Source organism: Tachysurus vachellii, chromosome 10, assembly GCF_030014155.1.
Source record: "Tachysurus vachellii isolate PV-2020 chromosome 10, HZAU_Pvac_v1, whole genome shotgun sequence".
Classification (NCBI taxonomy): Eukaryota; Metazoa; Chordata; class Actinopteri; order Siluriformes; family Bagridae; genus Tachysurus; species Tachysurus vachellii.
In genome coordinates, this window is record NC_083469.1 from 22,195,636 (window position 1) to 22,212,792 (window position 17,157).

General features: G+C 41.4%; 1 protein-coding gene across 12 annotated transcripts in view; it reads left to right on the forward strand.

The window, feature by feature from the left end:
• Positions 1–17,157, forward strand: part of esrrga (estrogen-related receptor gamma a) — an 81,833-nt gene that overhangs the window by 43,585 nt on the left and 21,091 nt on the right. For 11 of the 12 annotated variants that reach the window (XM_060880321.1, XM_060880317.1, XM_060880316.1 and 8 more), the window contains 2 exons: positions 10,518–10,628; positions 12,421–12,603. In XM_060880321.1, coding sequence (XP_060736304.1) covers positions 10,518–10,628; positions 12,421–12,603 — 294 coding nt within the window. The remainder of the gene's footprint in view (positions 1–10,517; positions 10,629–12,420; positions 12,604–17,157) is intronic. The other variant, XM_060880314.1, reaches the window with a different exon arrangement.

A 17,157-nucleotide genomic window follows, 5' to 3' on the forward strand; every position in this document is an offset into this window, starting at 1 on the left:
TTTTTTAGAATCATTAAGAGCTTATAGAGTTTGTGAAAAACTTTCTTCAAAAGTTTGCTACATGAGACAGACCAGGACATGAAACCTGCAAGCTGTGGGTTTTACAGAACACTCCACAAACTCACAAAACACACGCAATCATCCAACATACACACACTCTTCCCCATGCAACACTTCTACTGGATGATCAGTCATGTGCCTCTCTCTGGTATCACTCATACCTTAGTTAGGGTTTGTTGGCATGTCAGGAAGGAATGTGTGTGTGTGTGTGTGTGTGTGTGTGTGTGTGTGTGTGTGTGTGTGTGTGTGTGTGTGTGTGTGTGCAGAGAGGCTTCGCAGGCATACAGATCACAAAGTAGCTTCCGCTTCAGCTGATGTTCATGAAGCTATTTATTTTGCCATTTTAAAAATCCACACATTATTTTTATTATTTATAGATTTTTTGTTTCCTATTTTTAAATAAATTGCATGTGATTTGAATTTCTAAAGACTAAAGTTTATAAAGATTTTGTTCTAACTTCTAAAGTTTAAAAAAAAAGGAAATGAGCCATCTATAGGAGCACATGTGTATATGACATTGTAATATGCAAATTAAATTTAAACTAAAATTAAAAATATGTTCATAAGCAAAATATTTCACATCAATAAAATAAATATAATAATATTCCTGACAGAAAACATAAATGTATGCAGGATTGTTGTTTTTGGAAGTAAAAAACTAATTAAAATAATTTTTATTTAAAAAAAATGTAAATTTTTTTTTCCTTTTTTAGTTGTGAAGAAAGTTTGGAAAGCTACAGCAGAGATCAACAGAAATCATTATGATTTATTCTCTAATATTTTACTAAACAGCCTGATTTGATTGATAATTTCTGTGAATACTATAAACTAAAGAAGCTTCTGGCTGCAAAAATAAGATAAAAATGAACTAATTAAATTTAAATTAAAATAAAATAAAAATGTCTCATGGAGGTCTGCCGAGGTCCTAACGAGGTCATTTGGTCCCCACTAAGATATTAAAATATATGTCATTTGTTAGTATAGTGTGTGTGTGTGTGTGTGTGTGTGTGTGTGTAAGATATAGAGAGAGTGATGGAGGTGTTGGATGATTAAAAAGTGAAGCTATAAACAACATTAGCCTTATGAAAATTAGGTCACACGAGCTGATTAGCACTAATGTTAATTATATTAATGGGCTTAACTACGCCATCCTCGATAGACCCTTTGTGTATATTCAGATTCATGTTGCTGTGACTGCTACACACTCTTCACACACTCTGACACTGAGATCCTGGTTTAAACATTTAACCAGCAAAACACAGCAGGCTAGAGAAAGAGGGAAAGACGGAGATATGCTGGGAGAGAAAGAGAAGTGGCGTTGCATCAGCCCTCAATTGCATTGTACTTTGACAGATTGTAGGCTCGCTTTGCAGGGGCAGCACTGTCTCATTTGTCCCTGTTTGATGGGGAAGTATGTGTAGAGGAGGGGAATGCTCTCCATCTCCCCTGTAATCAAATGGCCAGGAGAGGAGAGGCACGGCACGGCACGGGCGCACACAGCACAGCGCACACTTTACTGATCTGCTCTCCGCCAGACCAGCGTCAGGCCCAATCACAGCTCAGAGCACTTCCCGCTGAGGCCATGCTGCTGCATGCGCCTTTTAACACCTCACCGTCTCTTGGAGTTTGCCAGTGTTTTAAAATTTAACCCTATTTCTAAATAAAGCAGTGACTACACTGTTTGTGTTGTAGGATGTCTGAAAGAGGCGTTATGCTTAGATGAATATTGATCTTATTATTGGGTCTGAAAATACATTTAAAATGATTTATTTATCTATTTATTTAAAGACAGCAGCACAACTAGTTTAACATAAAGGAAGAGTTTCATACATCAAAGCATATACAATACATACAACACAGGAGAAATGACAAAAGAATCGGAAGAATAAGAAGAAGAGGAGGAGGAAGAAGAAATCATTACAAGAAATCAGGAGGAAAGAAAGAAGAAAAAAGAATGACGCTATAGCGCCACCATCAGGCTGATTGGACTCATCTCTCTTTGTCTGAGTGAAAAACGGTCTGATCAGGTTTCACATAGACCGTATGTCTATGGTTCAGTTTTAGTGCAGAAGAAGAAGAAGAAGAATCCCATAAGATAGAGCCATGTTTCCAATTATGACTCCTAACATTTCAATCATTCACTTGTCATTCCATCACGGCTCAGCGGCGCCCTTAAATTTCAGTGGCCTTCTCTGATTGGGCTCCAGGATGAAGAATGGGGTTTCATAAAAAGGGCCCGTTATGCCTCAAGGTCTCATAACAGCGGCACTGAACCGAGCCAAGCCCGAGCCAGGGACAGTGTGTATATGTGTGTATTTGTGTCTAAGTGTGTATTTGTGTCTATGTGTGTGTCCGTATGTGTGTCTATGTGTATGTGTGTATACGTGTTTATACACAGGCCACTACCCAGGCAGCATAGAGTCCTGAAAGATTCCAGCCTCCTGCGTGTGTGTGTGTGTGTGTGTGTGTGTGTTGCTCTTCATCTGATTATCGTCTTTGTTTATGTCACCCCCACAACAAAAGCACAGGCCGCTCAATTTCTCTTCAGAGTCGATACTTCAGTGTCCAGTATGCACCATCCGGAGCGGTTTGAAGTGGAAGAAATCCAATGGTGATCCTATCAAACTCCATCCTGATATCGGCTCTCAGCAATGTTCTTGCACCCCTAAATGATCGCCGTTCATCACTTTGTCTATTAAGTCGCATGGGCATTTGACAGCTTGCCATCGACACCCCATAGAGGAAGCGACCAGCCGTCTGCTGGAGCGCATGTGCCAAAGGATCACACCAAATTTGTCAACATCAGTCAAGTGCCCAATCACCATATGAGCTCAGATACACTACACCACCGGTATGGGATTTTCTATTGTTTCCAACTGCTCTATTTATTTTTCTAGAGTTCTATTCATATTCCTTGAAGAGTTAGAGGTTACAGACAGACCTTGACATAATAATTAAGAAAGATATCTCTCTGAGGACACGAGCAATTTTGCACATTTTTGGTTCTTCTTCGTTCTTCTGGTACTCTTTTTTGTCCGCTGTATTGTTGCAGCTGGACACTTCCTTATCCTCCACGGTGGTCATCTATTAATATATGAAGGCTCATTTGTTAACTAGAACGGTCGTTTTTCTCATTTTGGCCCCTCCTCCTCCTTTTCTTGTGAGCTTTGGAAGTATAATTTTCAATTTTTAATTTGCTTCATTTAGATTAAAATCATTAATCAGGAGAGAAAGTGAGTTCATTTTCAGGAAAATAAATGAGCTTGTACAAATGACTCTTTATTAAGGTGTGTGTGTGTGTGTGTGTGTGTGTGTGTGTGTGTGTGTGTGTGTGTGTGTGTGTGTGTGTGTGTGTAAGTAAGTAAGGGGGCTGGAGGATTCAGGTAATCAGGACCACTGTGCTTTCTTTTGTAAAAGAAGAGTGGAGAAGGTGATACTAAAAGATAAATGGTACACAGAGAGATGTGTGTTCAGAGTCTAGTGAGGAGTTCAGTGCGAAAATTCAACAAAACAGTTGAATCTCAAGGATTTCAAAAAAATGTTCACAATTGGGGAAATAAAAGCAAAAATAAAATTATCACAGATTTGGGCTGCGAAGTGACATGTGACCTCATCACAATGCACATTCAGCCAAAAACCAACATGAGTACTATAGAAAAAGGACAAAAATCGCAAATAAAAAAAAAGTTGCCGCAAAACCTAATAATAATTGGCTGCAACAATCACAAGAAAATCACAGAAGATTTCTGAATCTGAATCTGAAAAATCTGAATTTGTACTGAAGTCACTTTGTGTTCTATTATTGTTATTATTATTATTAGTAGTAGTAGTAGTAGTAGTAGTAGTAGTAGTAGTAGTAGTATTAATGATTGCTCAGATTTATAATACATATATTGTCTCTATACTTTCTCTGGTGTAACACAGAGAACAGTTGCTTCTTTCATCTTCTGTCTCCTGCCCTCTTCCGCATACATGAACACACAACCGTCCATGATTAATATACTGTGATTGAACTGGGAGATAAAGGATAGGGCAAAGGGGTTTGTTGTCCTTGTCGTTTGTTTTATTGGTTCACTCAGGAGACGCTAATCCTTCATATATTATCATATTGGTAATGTGTCACTACACAAAAACTGTCAATCATATCATTTCAGCAATCTAGACTTGGACTGCAGGAGGAAACGGGACAACCCAGAGGAAACCCTTGATGCACGTAGAGAACATGCAATATACTTATATTTTTTATTTAAACACAAAAATCAGGCACAGAGTATCGATCAGTTGTAAAGACACCTCTGATTTGAGGAAGTGCTACAGATGGGACTGTTAATCCACTACTCCAGGATCAACTAAATCAGTGGAAAAATCACTGGAAAGCGTTCAGATTCTCTCCTCCTGCAGTTATATTGGTAGAGTAGTGAACAGTTAGTGAACGCTTTCTTCACAAGGCTTTCAGCTCAATCAGTGCTTTCACAGAGAACTGACAGGTTCACGGCAGTTAGCGTTGTGTTTCGCAAATGTCTATTTTTAGGTGAGTGCCGGGTGAACGCTCGCACTGATGCGATGTGTGTAGGTGTGGTGTATGAATTTCTCTGTGACGTCCTGGTATGGATTTGCTTTTGAGCTGAACAGTGCTGTTTGATGAGCCTGAAACACCACACACACACACACACACACACACACACACACACACCTGGCTTATTAGACAACATAGTCACGTCTGTTTACTCGCCGGTGGTCAGCACATTTTCTCAGGATGCAAATCCTCATCAAAGGCTAAGCCGGGTACGAGAGAAAATCTTTCACCATACAGTCAAGAAATTCAAAGCAACCCTTTGCACAGTGTGTTTGTTTGTGTGTGTGTGTTTGTGTGCGTGTGTGTGTGTGTGTGTGGGAGAACTTGTAAAAATCTGCAGAAATTTATAAGCAGAACTTCTGAACCCATAGAAGCTGTGCAAGACAAATGCTGTCAATATTTTCCTCTGTGTGTAATTGTGTTACAGCAGAAATGAAGGAGTGGACTGACTGTGTTTGGGAGAATTTACCAGCAGAAAACTCTTTTAATAGAATGAAATTATCTGCATGAACTGGAGTGCATTTTTTTGTCATTAACTGTGTTGCATTTGTGTGAGACAGGACGATTGAGACAATGGTCTCTCTCTCTCTCTCTCTCTCTCTCTCTCTCTCTCTCTCTCTCTCTCTCTCCATGTGTAAATTTAATAACTCAGCAGACTCAGGAGATCTGGCAACCCACAGACCAGTTGCTTGCCCATATTCATTTGTTCCTGGCCCATTTGCATGGGAGGTGGAAACACTGGTGGTTTGCCGCCGCTGCTCCACTCTTCCTCTCGGAAAAGGAGGGGTGATCCCCGACACACACTGAGCCACGACTCTCACCACATGCTTTGTTTTCTTCTCAGCTGGAACCGCACAGTTTGGGCCTAATAAAAGCTTGCACAGTGAGCTGCACGTTGGCACAATCAGGGAGCTTGTGAATGCGTCTGTGAAAAAAAAAAAAAAGAAAAAACACAACAAAACAATTTGGTTCCCTTCTAAGAAGTGTCAAAACATGCTGGGGGGAATTTATGCTGCTGAACAGACTGGCTTGATACATACAAAACCATCCTCGCCTGATTCTTAGAAATGTTCTAATGACTTCTGAACGTAAGGTGTAACATTATTTATCACCTTCGGACTATTACTGTTAGCCAGGAGTTGTGTTCTTTGCACGTTTTCCTCAAACACAGGCAAAAATATTAGCTGCGTAATGCAGATTTTTATGTAGACGTCCCCTTATTTCCCTTCCTCCTTTCTTTTCTCCTCATCTCTTGGACCCCCATGTGAAGTCCGCAGCGTCTTCCCAGAAAGCCTTCCTGCTCTGTTTCCTTTTTATAGTGAACCAGTAATCTAGCAGGCTTAACTCCTGGCTCGACTCAAATCCTTTTCAAGGCTATGGGTTTGTCTTTGAAGGTGTGTGTGTGTGTGAGTTTGTGTAGGAGTTTGTAGGATGTGTTTGCTTTGATTTCACATAACACCTAGCTACAACTTTGCTCAGATGGATGGCTGAGTATACACGGATAGAATAATGGAAAGACAGATGTGGTAAAGTTTAATGTAGCCAAGGCTATTTTAAGCCAGGCAGTAATGGAAGGCATGTATATAACGCACGCACACACACACACACACACACACACACACACACGTACACACATACCTTTCATTCTGCCTGACCTGAGATTGCGTTCTAGCACCAGATTCACCTCACCTTTTTTTTTTATCTAGACAGTTGAAAAGTTAGTTATTTTGCACCCAAAAGCGTTACTGGTTTTCAAATCCTCTGGTGATAAATTGCGGAAAATAAATTGATATGTCAAAAATAAATAAATAAAAAATCGCTTGCAATTTCAAAATAGTGTCAAAGTAGTGAAATGCCCTTGATTAATAACTTTCGATTTTAAACTTTTTAATGGAGAGATATTATTGAGAGACTTTTTATGGCTATATTATTATATATTACACATTCAGGTAATGCACACTTTGTTTTTGTTTGTTTTTTACTAATTCTATCATTTTTACTCTGTCTCAAAATTTCTTCTCGAAATGATGGAATTAAAAAAAAAAATGTAAACAAATAGCTTCTGAGCCTCAAAAAGGTCTCTCTGGTTTGTGGGATGTTTTGCTGTGATTCACGCCGAGCTCCGTCGCTGTGTTCACCGAGAACAGCTCGCGCTCGCTAATAACCTAATCAAGCCGCTGCCCTGCAAAATACTGTCTTATTTTATTGTTACTCATAAATATCCATTACATCATAATTTAGCAGATAGCAACTCATTTATTCTATAGCCTTAGGCCTACACGCTATTTCAAAGATGGTTTAGAGGCCACTACAGCTATAGCAGATATAGTTATATTTAAGGCAGGCTATTGAAATACTGCCAAAGGCAAATAGTATTTAATCCATACTCTGGCCTGTCAAATCTTTTAGCCGGTAATAAAATATTTTCTGATATATTTTGTGCGCTACGATAGCTGTAGGACCGGTTTTATTATGGGTGGGGGGTCTTTTTATTTCCCAGAAAGACATAAATTGGTTTGGTTACAGTAACTGCAGTAACTGAAGAAGATGGCTGCCCTTCAATAGAAGAAAAGATTTATGATATTGATCACACGGCTGTCTATTTAAGAAATGCTCGTGATATTTCTCTCAGAATATCTCTTTCATTCACTTCGTATTTAATCCCATCGTGTTTTCTCTTTCCTGACACCCAGCCCCTGACGTAATAGGTCTCTGACCATGCCGAATGTATTAGTGTATTAGCTGCCTTTTTTTTTTTTTTTTTGGAAACAGACAAACCTGCCGGTGACTTGATTACTTCGCAAACACTTCCCTGTAAAAACGCTTGCAGACGGCTCACAGGATTCCACGCCAGCTATGAAATTCAAAACAAGCCTCGTAAGATGTTTATGGTCATCTGTGTGGCTCTCATAAAGGGAGAAAAAGGTGGATCATTTAAAATGAGGCAAAAATAAAAAAAATATCCCACGTTCGCACCTCTAAAGAAGACGCATGTCTGCGAGCGTAATTAAAAAGGGAAAGAGGCTTGTAATGTGGTGTGGATTTACCCTGATGGAAAAGAGATCCTAGACATGAACACAAGACATGAAGTGAACAAAACAGCTCTTTCTACAGTATAAAGATGTCGCATTTTTAAAAAGCAGTGAGCATTTATATGTAGCGAAGGTTTCTTCTTATACGTATTATGGAGGGTTCAGATGTCTGTCTCTGTGCCCTTAGAGGATTCATCAACATTTAAATGGGAAGTAAAATCAGTCCAAACTCATGTATAGTACTTCACACTGTTTATGGTCCTGTCCTTATTGACATAGTGGGCACAGGGCAGCTTTGGCAGCATGCAGGCTATGAAGCATTTGTCAATGCCACTTTACACCAGCTCATGGATACACAGTCAGACAAGCAGACGGCAGCCTTTTGTGTCCACACGTGTACATGTAACCCAATCTAGCAGTAGTGGAACATGTGCAGCACGGCGCCTGCTTGCTTTATAGTCACAGACCGATAACAGCGAGCCACAAGACACGTGCATGCATTGCTGCATATGTTCCTTTACGGTAAGGTTTACCTCACTTTCGGCTGTCTGAGGCACCTGTTTGTCATGGCCTTGAGTTTGAGGCCACGGAGAAATGAAAGCAGAGCTACGGAATAAGCCTTTCTGTCTGGGGAAGTAGAAGCCTCCAGTGCAAGCGATGTAAGACAATCACTCATTTTCCACTAGCGAATCGAATAACTACAGAGACGCAACGAGACAGGAATTACAGCCTTCTGCCTTCACGCACCATGCACACAAATGCTCTATATTCAGCTCTTCTTAATTCCACAGTGAAGCTCTAAACCCGTATGTCACTTCCTGTTTGTGCTGACGAAATGCCAGCGTTTCAACCCAAACCCCAAAACTCCATCATGATCGTATGGATAGCGTTAAGAAAGTTTGACCGGTCACAGCCAAGCGTGTTTTTTACGTTCTTTGTTGTACAAAGAGTTGCTTTCCTCACTGTTCACTCTCAAGCTGTTTGAGGCGACGAGGTGTTGCAGTAAACTCGGACCGGACTGTCAGTAATCCGACCAGGCTAATAAAAGCCCCATAAATCTGGACAGCATTAGCCAGGCGGTAGATGAGGGGCTTGCAGGAGGGGAGGGAGAGATAAGATGTAGCACGAGGCTGCAGGTGATGTTGTTATGAGTGAGGAGAGGCCAATGCTAGCAGCAAATTAACACAATAAACTTTCTACACTGTCCAACAGTGACAAATTCTGGTCCAATTATGGCAGCTTGTTCCCATCTTTTTCAAATCGTACATGTATTTTTGTGTGCTAATGCAAATATGTGTGTGTGTGTGTGTGTGTGTGTGTGTGTGTGTGTGTGTGTGTGCATCAAGAATCTCTCATCCTCTGGACATTCTCAGTAAATGACACAGCCTTGACAAGGGCAGAGATAATTACTGTTCATTATGTTATGTCCCAAAGCAGAGTAGCTGTTTTCCAACCACAACAAAGCACACAAAATATTCACTGACCTTTATTCAGTGTCTAAAATATACAGCATGAACACCTTTGTTTCTTATAAAAAAAAGATATTCCCTCAGTTGGTGTATTAATGTTAATCACAGCACGTGATTTACAGGGGGGCGGAGTCAAATGTTCCAGACATTTCTCTTCATTGGAATACCAAAGCTACTAGCTATTCTGAACCTACAAACCTATTCTACATGCAAACTCTAAATTCACCTACATTATATCATACGTCTTCTCATTTTGTCATCATCAAACCCTTCCTTGTCCACTTTTTTGGAGTTTTCCAGAGAAACGCCTCTAGGGAGCTTTACATAATTAAATTAAGGCTCTTTTTGTATGTCAATTAATTAAAAGCAGAGGACAGGCCACATCAGCCGATGAAAGGAAGAGAGAGAAAAGGGAAAAAAAAAAAGGGAGAATCTTTTGCACCTCAGTGAATTACTGGCCCTTCATGGTGTAGATGTGGGACAGAGTATTGACAGTTACTTAGACTGATGGGAGGAAAACTATGAGGAGGAAAGAGTGTAGAAAGGACGGCTGTCTGTGGAGACATGCTACTGCATTTCCAATCGGTCTTTCGGGGACAGATTTAAGGGATGTGGAAAGACAGGAATTTACAACCAAACTCCCAGGATTCCATGTGCGATACCAAGGTCCTTTAAAATTCTGAATATTTCTTTAATCAAGTCTTAATTCGGTGTATTTTATAAACACTAAACAGACAGGGAATTTTCTAGCTTTCATTATGGTGCAGGCAGGAAAAATATAATCCACTTTTAATTTCCTGAGCATTGATATTTATTTACAATTACTGGTGTAATAATTGGAGGCAGAATGTGAAATACTTCAAAACTCAATAATTAGTTGCTCACATCCTGAATGTTTCTTGTGGCTTCTTGCAGTCTCTCTCTCTCACACACACACTCACACACACACACACATATTTATACACACACACACACTATCTGACATGGTGACAATCACGCGAGTCAGTGTGAGGTGGTGGGAGATGGGCAGGTGTGTGTCCGGACGTCACGTGGAGAGAGCGGTCGTGGCCCTATCTGTCAGCAGCTGGCCATCTCCTGTCCACGGCTCTGAAATGGCCACTGACAGCTGCTGCTCAGTTGGGTTTAACCCAATGCTTGCTCTTCATTGCCCTCAATTCTTTTAAAGTGACAGTGCAGCCCTAACTGCAAGATTCTGTTAAAAACAATACTACAGAACACATGTAGCACAGTCTTAACTAACTACATCAACACAGAGGGGATCCCTCAGCTCTTTGTACCTGATCTATTAGATGAGAGGAATGACAGATGTAACACAGAGATATAATGTGTTTCCTTGTTATTTGTGTCTGTGTCTTTTAGGAGTGCGGCTGGACAGAGTGCGCGGCGGCAGACAGAAATACAAACGTCGGATAGATGCAGAGAACAGTCCCTATCTGAACCCACAGCTGGCTCTGCCACCCAAAAAGCCATGTAAGCCTCTGTCGTAACTACATAGAAAATATAATGAATTCAAAGATGATTCAGTTATTTATTATAGAATGTCCTTCTCAGAATCAGTAACTGCAAGAAAGTTCTAGTGATGAGAAAAAATGCACATTCATAAAGAAATATAATGTATATATATACAGTATATATATTCTTATTGATGCATTACAGCATTATTGTTTGTACTGTAAAAAGATAAAGACACACAGATGTGATAGAACCAGCAGACAAGGAGACGATGTGTTTGTGTGTACAGTGAATATCTATAGTGTGTGTGTGTATGTCAGAGAGAGAGAGAGAGAGAGAGAGAGAGAGAGAGAGAGAGAGAGAGAGAGACCTAATCCGGATTAAATCCAATCTGGCAAAGACATCAAACCCGAAACACCGGCTCTTCCTCGCAGTCTGACTGCTCGGCAAACACACAGCACTGCAGCGCTTAACAGATTTGGCCCTAAAGCCTTTTTACTTAATGCTAGCATATTCTTCTGGAACACAATATGCTTTTATGCGTAATAGCAGCAGAAATAATCACAATTATTACAGCCACAGAAATCATATTGGAAACACGGGGGCATGGAATAACCTTCCGTCTAATCCTGTTGATCCCCAACCCCCCCGCTAGGGATAGGTTTATTTTCATCTCTACTTCACAGCTTATTCTCACACACACTAGTATTCTGTTGGCTTTTATTTCTTAATTCTGATACCTTTTTCTATTAAATGTAAGTTTTTTTTGTTCTGTTCAGGGTTGTAAATTCCAAACCCTGAATGGTTTGAAGTGTGACAATGATCTGAGTAATCACGATCAAATTTATAGCACAGCTTTGATCCTGCTGTAGATTTAAAGCACAGCGATTACATTCGTTCTGTCGGCAGTGCATATGAGAGTGTTGTCGTGTGTTGTGTATGTCTGGTGTCGCGTGTTGCCTTACACTCCCCTCCCTTCAATAAACAGATGGGGAGGGAGCTGGGGGATGAGCATGGCCACAGCCTTCCTGATCGATTATTTGCACATAACAAAGGCATAGGGCTTTGGAAATTGGGTTGCATTGATTCTAATTAGGGAAACATTAAATAAGATTTACCTAGAGATAGCACATCTCTCTCTCTCTCTCTCTCTCTCTCTCTCTCTCTCCCCGGGCTGAAGAGACTAGGCCAATTGATTCACCTCCCCTTCTTCTGTCCTTTTTCTTTTTATCTCTCTCTTCTCCTCTTTTATATAAAGAGCAGGGGTTTAATTTAGTGATATGTTGTCTCTATGTTCAAATTTCGCACGTCAGCAATTTCGCATAAAATCGTATTTTATTTTGATTATTAGAATAACCGTGTTCAGTTTCGGGCTCCGTCTTTCTTTTATCTTTATCACGAAGAAGATTAAACACTAAATTAATAGAACAACTGTCATTTGATCACTTGTTAACGTTATCACAATATCCAGTGTCCTATTGTGTAACAAATCACTTTAAGAAAAAAAAAAAAAGATAGATAGACTTTTAACAGAAAGATAAAATCCATTCAAATGTCAGCACCTGCAGGAAAAAAAAAGGCTTGTAGTTCAATTTTGTGTCAGAGCGAATGAGGGCGAGCATTCATTCAGAAAAGAAAACTCGCCGTGGTTTTAACGACTCGATCGGTCTCTTCTCGAGGAAGAACAGCCTTGTCAATAGTTCCTGTTGAGCTGCTGAACTACTTGCTGATGAACAATGGCATTTCTTTGTGATCGCGCTCGTATAATCCTATTCTTTTCTTGTGTTTTCTCCTTGGTGTTCAAATACAGTCCCCTTTGGCTGCCTTGCAGATAATAAGATCGTGTCACACTTGCTGGTTGCCGAGCCTGAGAAGATCTATGCCATGCCGGACCCGACTGTTCCTGACAGCGACATCAAGGCTTTGACCACGCTGTGTGACCTGGCAGACCGGGAACTGGTGGTCAATATCGGCTGGGCCAAGCACATCCCAGGTAGGAGCACCAAAGTGCATGTGTTCACAAGCGTTCAGCATTACACTGGACTACTGTTGCTATTAATATTATCATTTGAATACAGAATAATCCACAAGCTGCTGTGATGGAAGCTGTTTTTCCTCTGATACCCCAGCAAGTTACTTATGATTTATAACTGTTCAGGGAAACATTTACTGTTGTGGAACATCTCCAAAAAATCTTACATTACAGCAGCAATAAACAGCCACAGTGCAGCTTCACTGTCTCAACTCGCTTTATCTAAATCTGTTTTCAGGATGATTTTGTTCGGATTATAGAGAAGTGTGTTTACGGTGTACGTGCCCCAGAGTGTTCGTTATCCTTATTCTATTCTACGCTCTTCGATGTCATGTATGTGTTATAGAAAAAAAATACAATCCTCACGTGTTGTTAAGACGTTTTCACTACAAGTCAAATAAAGCCTGTCTAAGACACTGACACACACCAGGCATGACTTACACACTCAGCAGTTTAAACCCCACCTCTCTCTCTCTCTCTCTCTCTCTCTCTTCTCTCTCTCTCTCTCTCTCTGTCATGTTGTCACTCTCTCTCTCTCTCCCTCTTTCTATCTCTGTCTCTCTTTCTGTCTGTCTCTCAATTTTCAATTTAATTATAATGTACTTTATTGCCATGATTAAAGCCGTGATTTCTTCAAAATAGAAAGGAAAAATAAAAAATCTTGCCATTGTAGTCAGTGTAGTATCTCTCTTTCTCTCCTCTCTCTCTCTCTCTCTCTCTCTCTCTCTCTCTCTCTCTCTCTGTTTGACAGCACAGAGGAAATAAGATCAATTTGTTTAGTTTCAGCTTAATTCCTCCACGCACAACACCTAGAACTCTAAAGCAGCAGACATGGTGCATTTTCTCCTGCCTGCTCACCTTAGCTTCAGAGCTGCTGAGAGGACTGAAAGGACAACATTACCCATGAGCAGTAATGGCTCCGGTGACCATGATTGAGACAAGTGGCCCTCCCGATCTCACTACACCCCCGCACACCACCCCCTCTCTGGCCACTGCTTTATTGCTCATCTCGAGCTGGCAGAATGAGGAATTTTCACTGATCTCTTTAACAAAGGCAGTCTTTTTGCATTTAATCTCTGGCGAGCCGAGTTTTACGTGCTGCTCTTTTGATGGGAAGCAGTTAGCAGCCTACAGATGAACGGTGGTCTATAGAAAGGTCAGAGGATTAGATGTTTATGTGTTTATTCATTTGTTTTGTTTTTTTTATTCTTGACAGATTTAATTCCATTCCATTTCTTGAATGTCTTAGACAGTTACCACTTCCGTCTAACCTCACAATGCGCATTGAGGCGTCGGGTCTCAGGCACCGAGCACACACACACAGGTGAGAGCAGACTTTTGTGTCCTTGGATCAGTGCCAGATTGCTCCAGGCTTGCCCTGCAGACTGGATCTGATTCCATCCATGAGCAAAAAGACATGGTGCTGCAGCCAAAACACATAGGATGGCCATCTACGTCTCCTCTTCCTGTCTCCCTTGTCCACTTTTTCTGGAAAGCAGGACACATTATGTGTTGTATATAACTGTAGGAGGTTTGAATTTTCATCTGGACCAGAGCGTCATTTTAAAAATAAAGGTGGGGTTTGATCACGATGATGCATCACTGATTCATTCCATAAAGCGTTTGTGGGGTTTTTTTTTGGTAACTGGAACTGCGTTTTAGGTCAAGCGGAGAAAGATTTTGTTCTGATAATAAGTTCACATTATATTGAACTAAAAGCAATTGGATACTAGATACTAGCTAAAACTAGATACTGCTCTGAATTTGCACTTAGCAGCTTTTTCTGATTCTGAATGTGACAATGTACAACTGTTTATTTTTTACCTGTGTTTTTGGATCTGTGGGATTTTTTGACTGGCAAACTTTGTGTGCTGGTGGTTTGAGTATCTATTTTAAAAAAAATGATAGGGCCCCCTGGTGGTCAGAGGTCCTGAGCCTGAGCAGGGGAAATGTTTATAAGAAAGAAATTATTCTGATAGTTACTGTATACATGACACTTTAAATAATCAATATTTTAGTTCTGTGAAGAGAACAAGGGTTTCGGGAGGTTTTAGGGAGTGTGTGTGTGTGTGTGTGTGTGTGTGAGAGAGAGAGAGAGAGAGAGAGAGAAAGAGAGAAAGAGAGAAACATCTACATCAGTTTGTCCACTTCGTAGACACGAGTTTGTTCAGAGTGTTAAGTGAAGACTCAGATGGCACATGTTCACCGTGTGTGTGTGTGCGTGTGTGTGTGTGTGTGTGTGTGTGTGTGTGTGTGTGTGTGTGTGTGTGAGTGACAGAGAGAGGCAGGGAGAGAGAGAGAGAGAGAGAGAGAGAACGTCTACATCAGTTTGTCCATTTCGTAGACATGAGTTTGTTCAGAGTGGTAAGTGAAGACTCAGATGGCACATGTTCACCGTGTGTATGTGGGTTTGTGTGTGTGTGTGTGTGTGTGTGTGTGTGCACACTGGACTGGGAGTGATTGCTCAGCAGAAGAGCGCTGACTGCATGACAGGAAGTCAGCAGGCAATTCGAGTTGTGCTCGAGTCCGCCGTATCCTGCTGCTCTCATCTCCAGCCTCACGCCTTCCTCCGACAGTGAAAGGAAAAGGAACCTGATACAGAGATCTGATCGAGAAAAAAGTGTCAGTGACCCTCTATCCAGGTTCTCTCACACAGAGAGCAGTGTGTATGCACGTATACACAAACACACACACACACATTCTCAAGATGATAAACCTTTCAGCTAAATAGAATGGTAACCCCACTCTCTGTCTCTCTCTCTCTCTCTGTCTCTCTCTCTCTCTCACACACACACACACACACACACACATCTCTTCCTCCAAAACGGACCCAAGCTAAGCGAACAGTTTTTTAACCTTTTCCGTTCGCAGCCTCTGAGTGTGTATAGATGTGCTCTCGTGGCTGTCGTGTTGTCAGCACACAAGTTCGCCTGCCTCGCTGCTTCCTATGCTACAGTAATTTTTTTTAATCAAATTGATGAAGGTCTCCGTTTCTCCCCGAGAGAGCTGCGAAGCAATTTAGCGCTCATGATACAGCGGCTGTGTTGCTAACCGTCGTAACCAACTGTCAGGGCCTCGCGCGGGAGCTAATTTGAAGTCATTAGGTGCGTGCAGCGTGCGGGCAACAATTTGTTACGGTGGTTAGGAGTGCGCCTGACATTTCTGAGCGCCTTCGTTTAAGATCTGTCCTAGGCTAGGAGCAGGCCAAATTGTAAACTAATTTAAACATCACTCAGCATTACAGGGACTGCTGTGCCGCTAGGCCTGCTAGATAATGAAGCAGTCTGTGTTCGGCACAGTCGAGTTAAAAATGCCTTGACTCGAGCTACTTCACACTCTCGCGTCCCTTCACTCTTCTCTGATTGCTTTTGTAAAACTCTCTCTCTCTTTTCCTTTATATGTACATGGCCATTAAAATGTTTGATATGTGAATTTAGGGATATGATGGAAGTGAAGATGGAAGACAGTGAAGATGGGAGACAGTAAAGACAGGAGACAGTGAAGACAGAAGGAAGTGAAGACAGAAGACAGTGAAGACAGAAGACAGTGAAGACGAGAGACAGTAAAGACAGGAGACAGTGAAGACAGAAGGAAGTGAAGACAGAAGACAGTGAAGACAGAAGGAAGTGAAGACGGGAGACAGTAAAGTCAGGAGACAGTGAAGACAGAAGACAGTGAAGACAGAAGACAGTGAAGACAGAAGACAGTGAAGACAGAAGACAGTGAAGACAGAAGTGAAGACAGATGTGAAGACAGGAGACAGTGAAGACAGAAGGAAGTGAAGACGGGAGACAGTAAAGACAGGAGACAGTGAAGACAGAAGACAGTGAAGACAGAAGGAAGTAACAACAGAAGTGAAGACAGAAGTGAAGACAGGAGACAGTGAAGACAGAAGGAAGTGAAGACAGAAATGAAGACAGAAGTGAAGACAGGAGACAGTGAAGACGAGAGACAGTAAAGACAGAAGGAAGTGAAGACAGAAGACAGTGAAGACAGAAGGAAGTAACGACAGAAGTGAAGACAGAAGTGAAGACAGGAGACAGTGAAGACAGAAGGAAGTGAAGACAGAAGTGAAGACAGAAGTGAAGACAGGAGACAGTGAAGACAGAAGGAAGTGAAGACTGGCCAGTGAATGGTTTAAAAAGGGAGACAGAGACTGGAAAGCCCCCACTGAAGACCCTTTTTATCTGTAAATATAACAGAATAGAATTTGGAGAATAGAAAACTGTCATGTAATTGTGACAGGCCTTATCGGAGCATGGGAGCGCACAATAGCGGCCCAGTCGCACTTCACTTCACTTGAGGAACGGACAGAGCGCCGTGTAGCAGCACCTTTTTAGCGTGACAGGCTTCCCACTATTAGAGCGCCTTTATGGCAGCTGAAATTGCTCAGGCTTTGCAGGCCCTATCTCAGGGACTTTTTTTTTTCTTTAGTTCCCTTTCAATTCTGGCCGGCGGGCGGATAAGCGTGTGCTAACACAATGTGATTGAGGTGTAAAATGGAAGCCTGTCGTC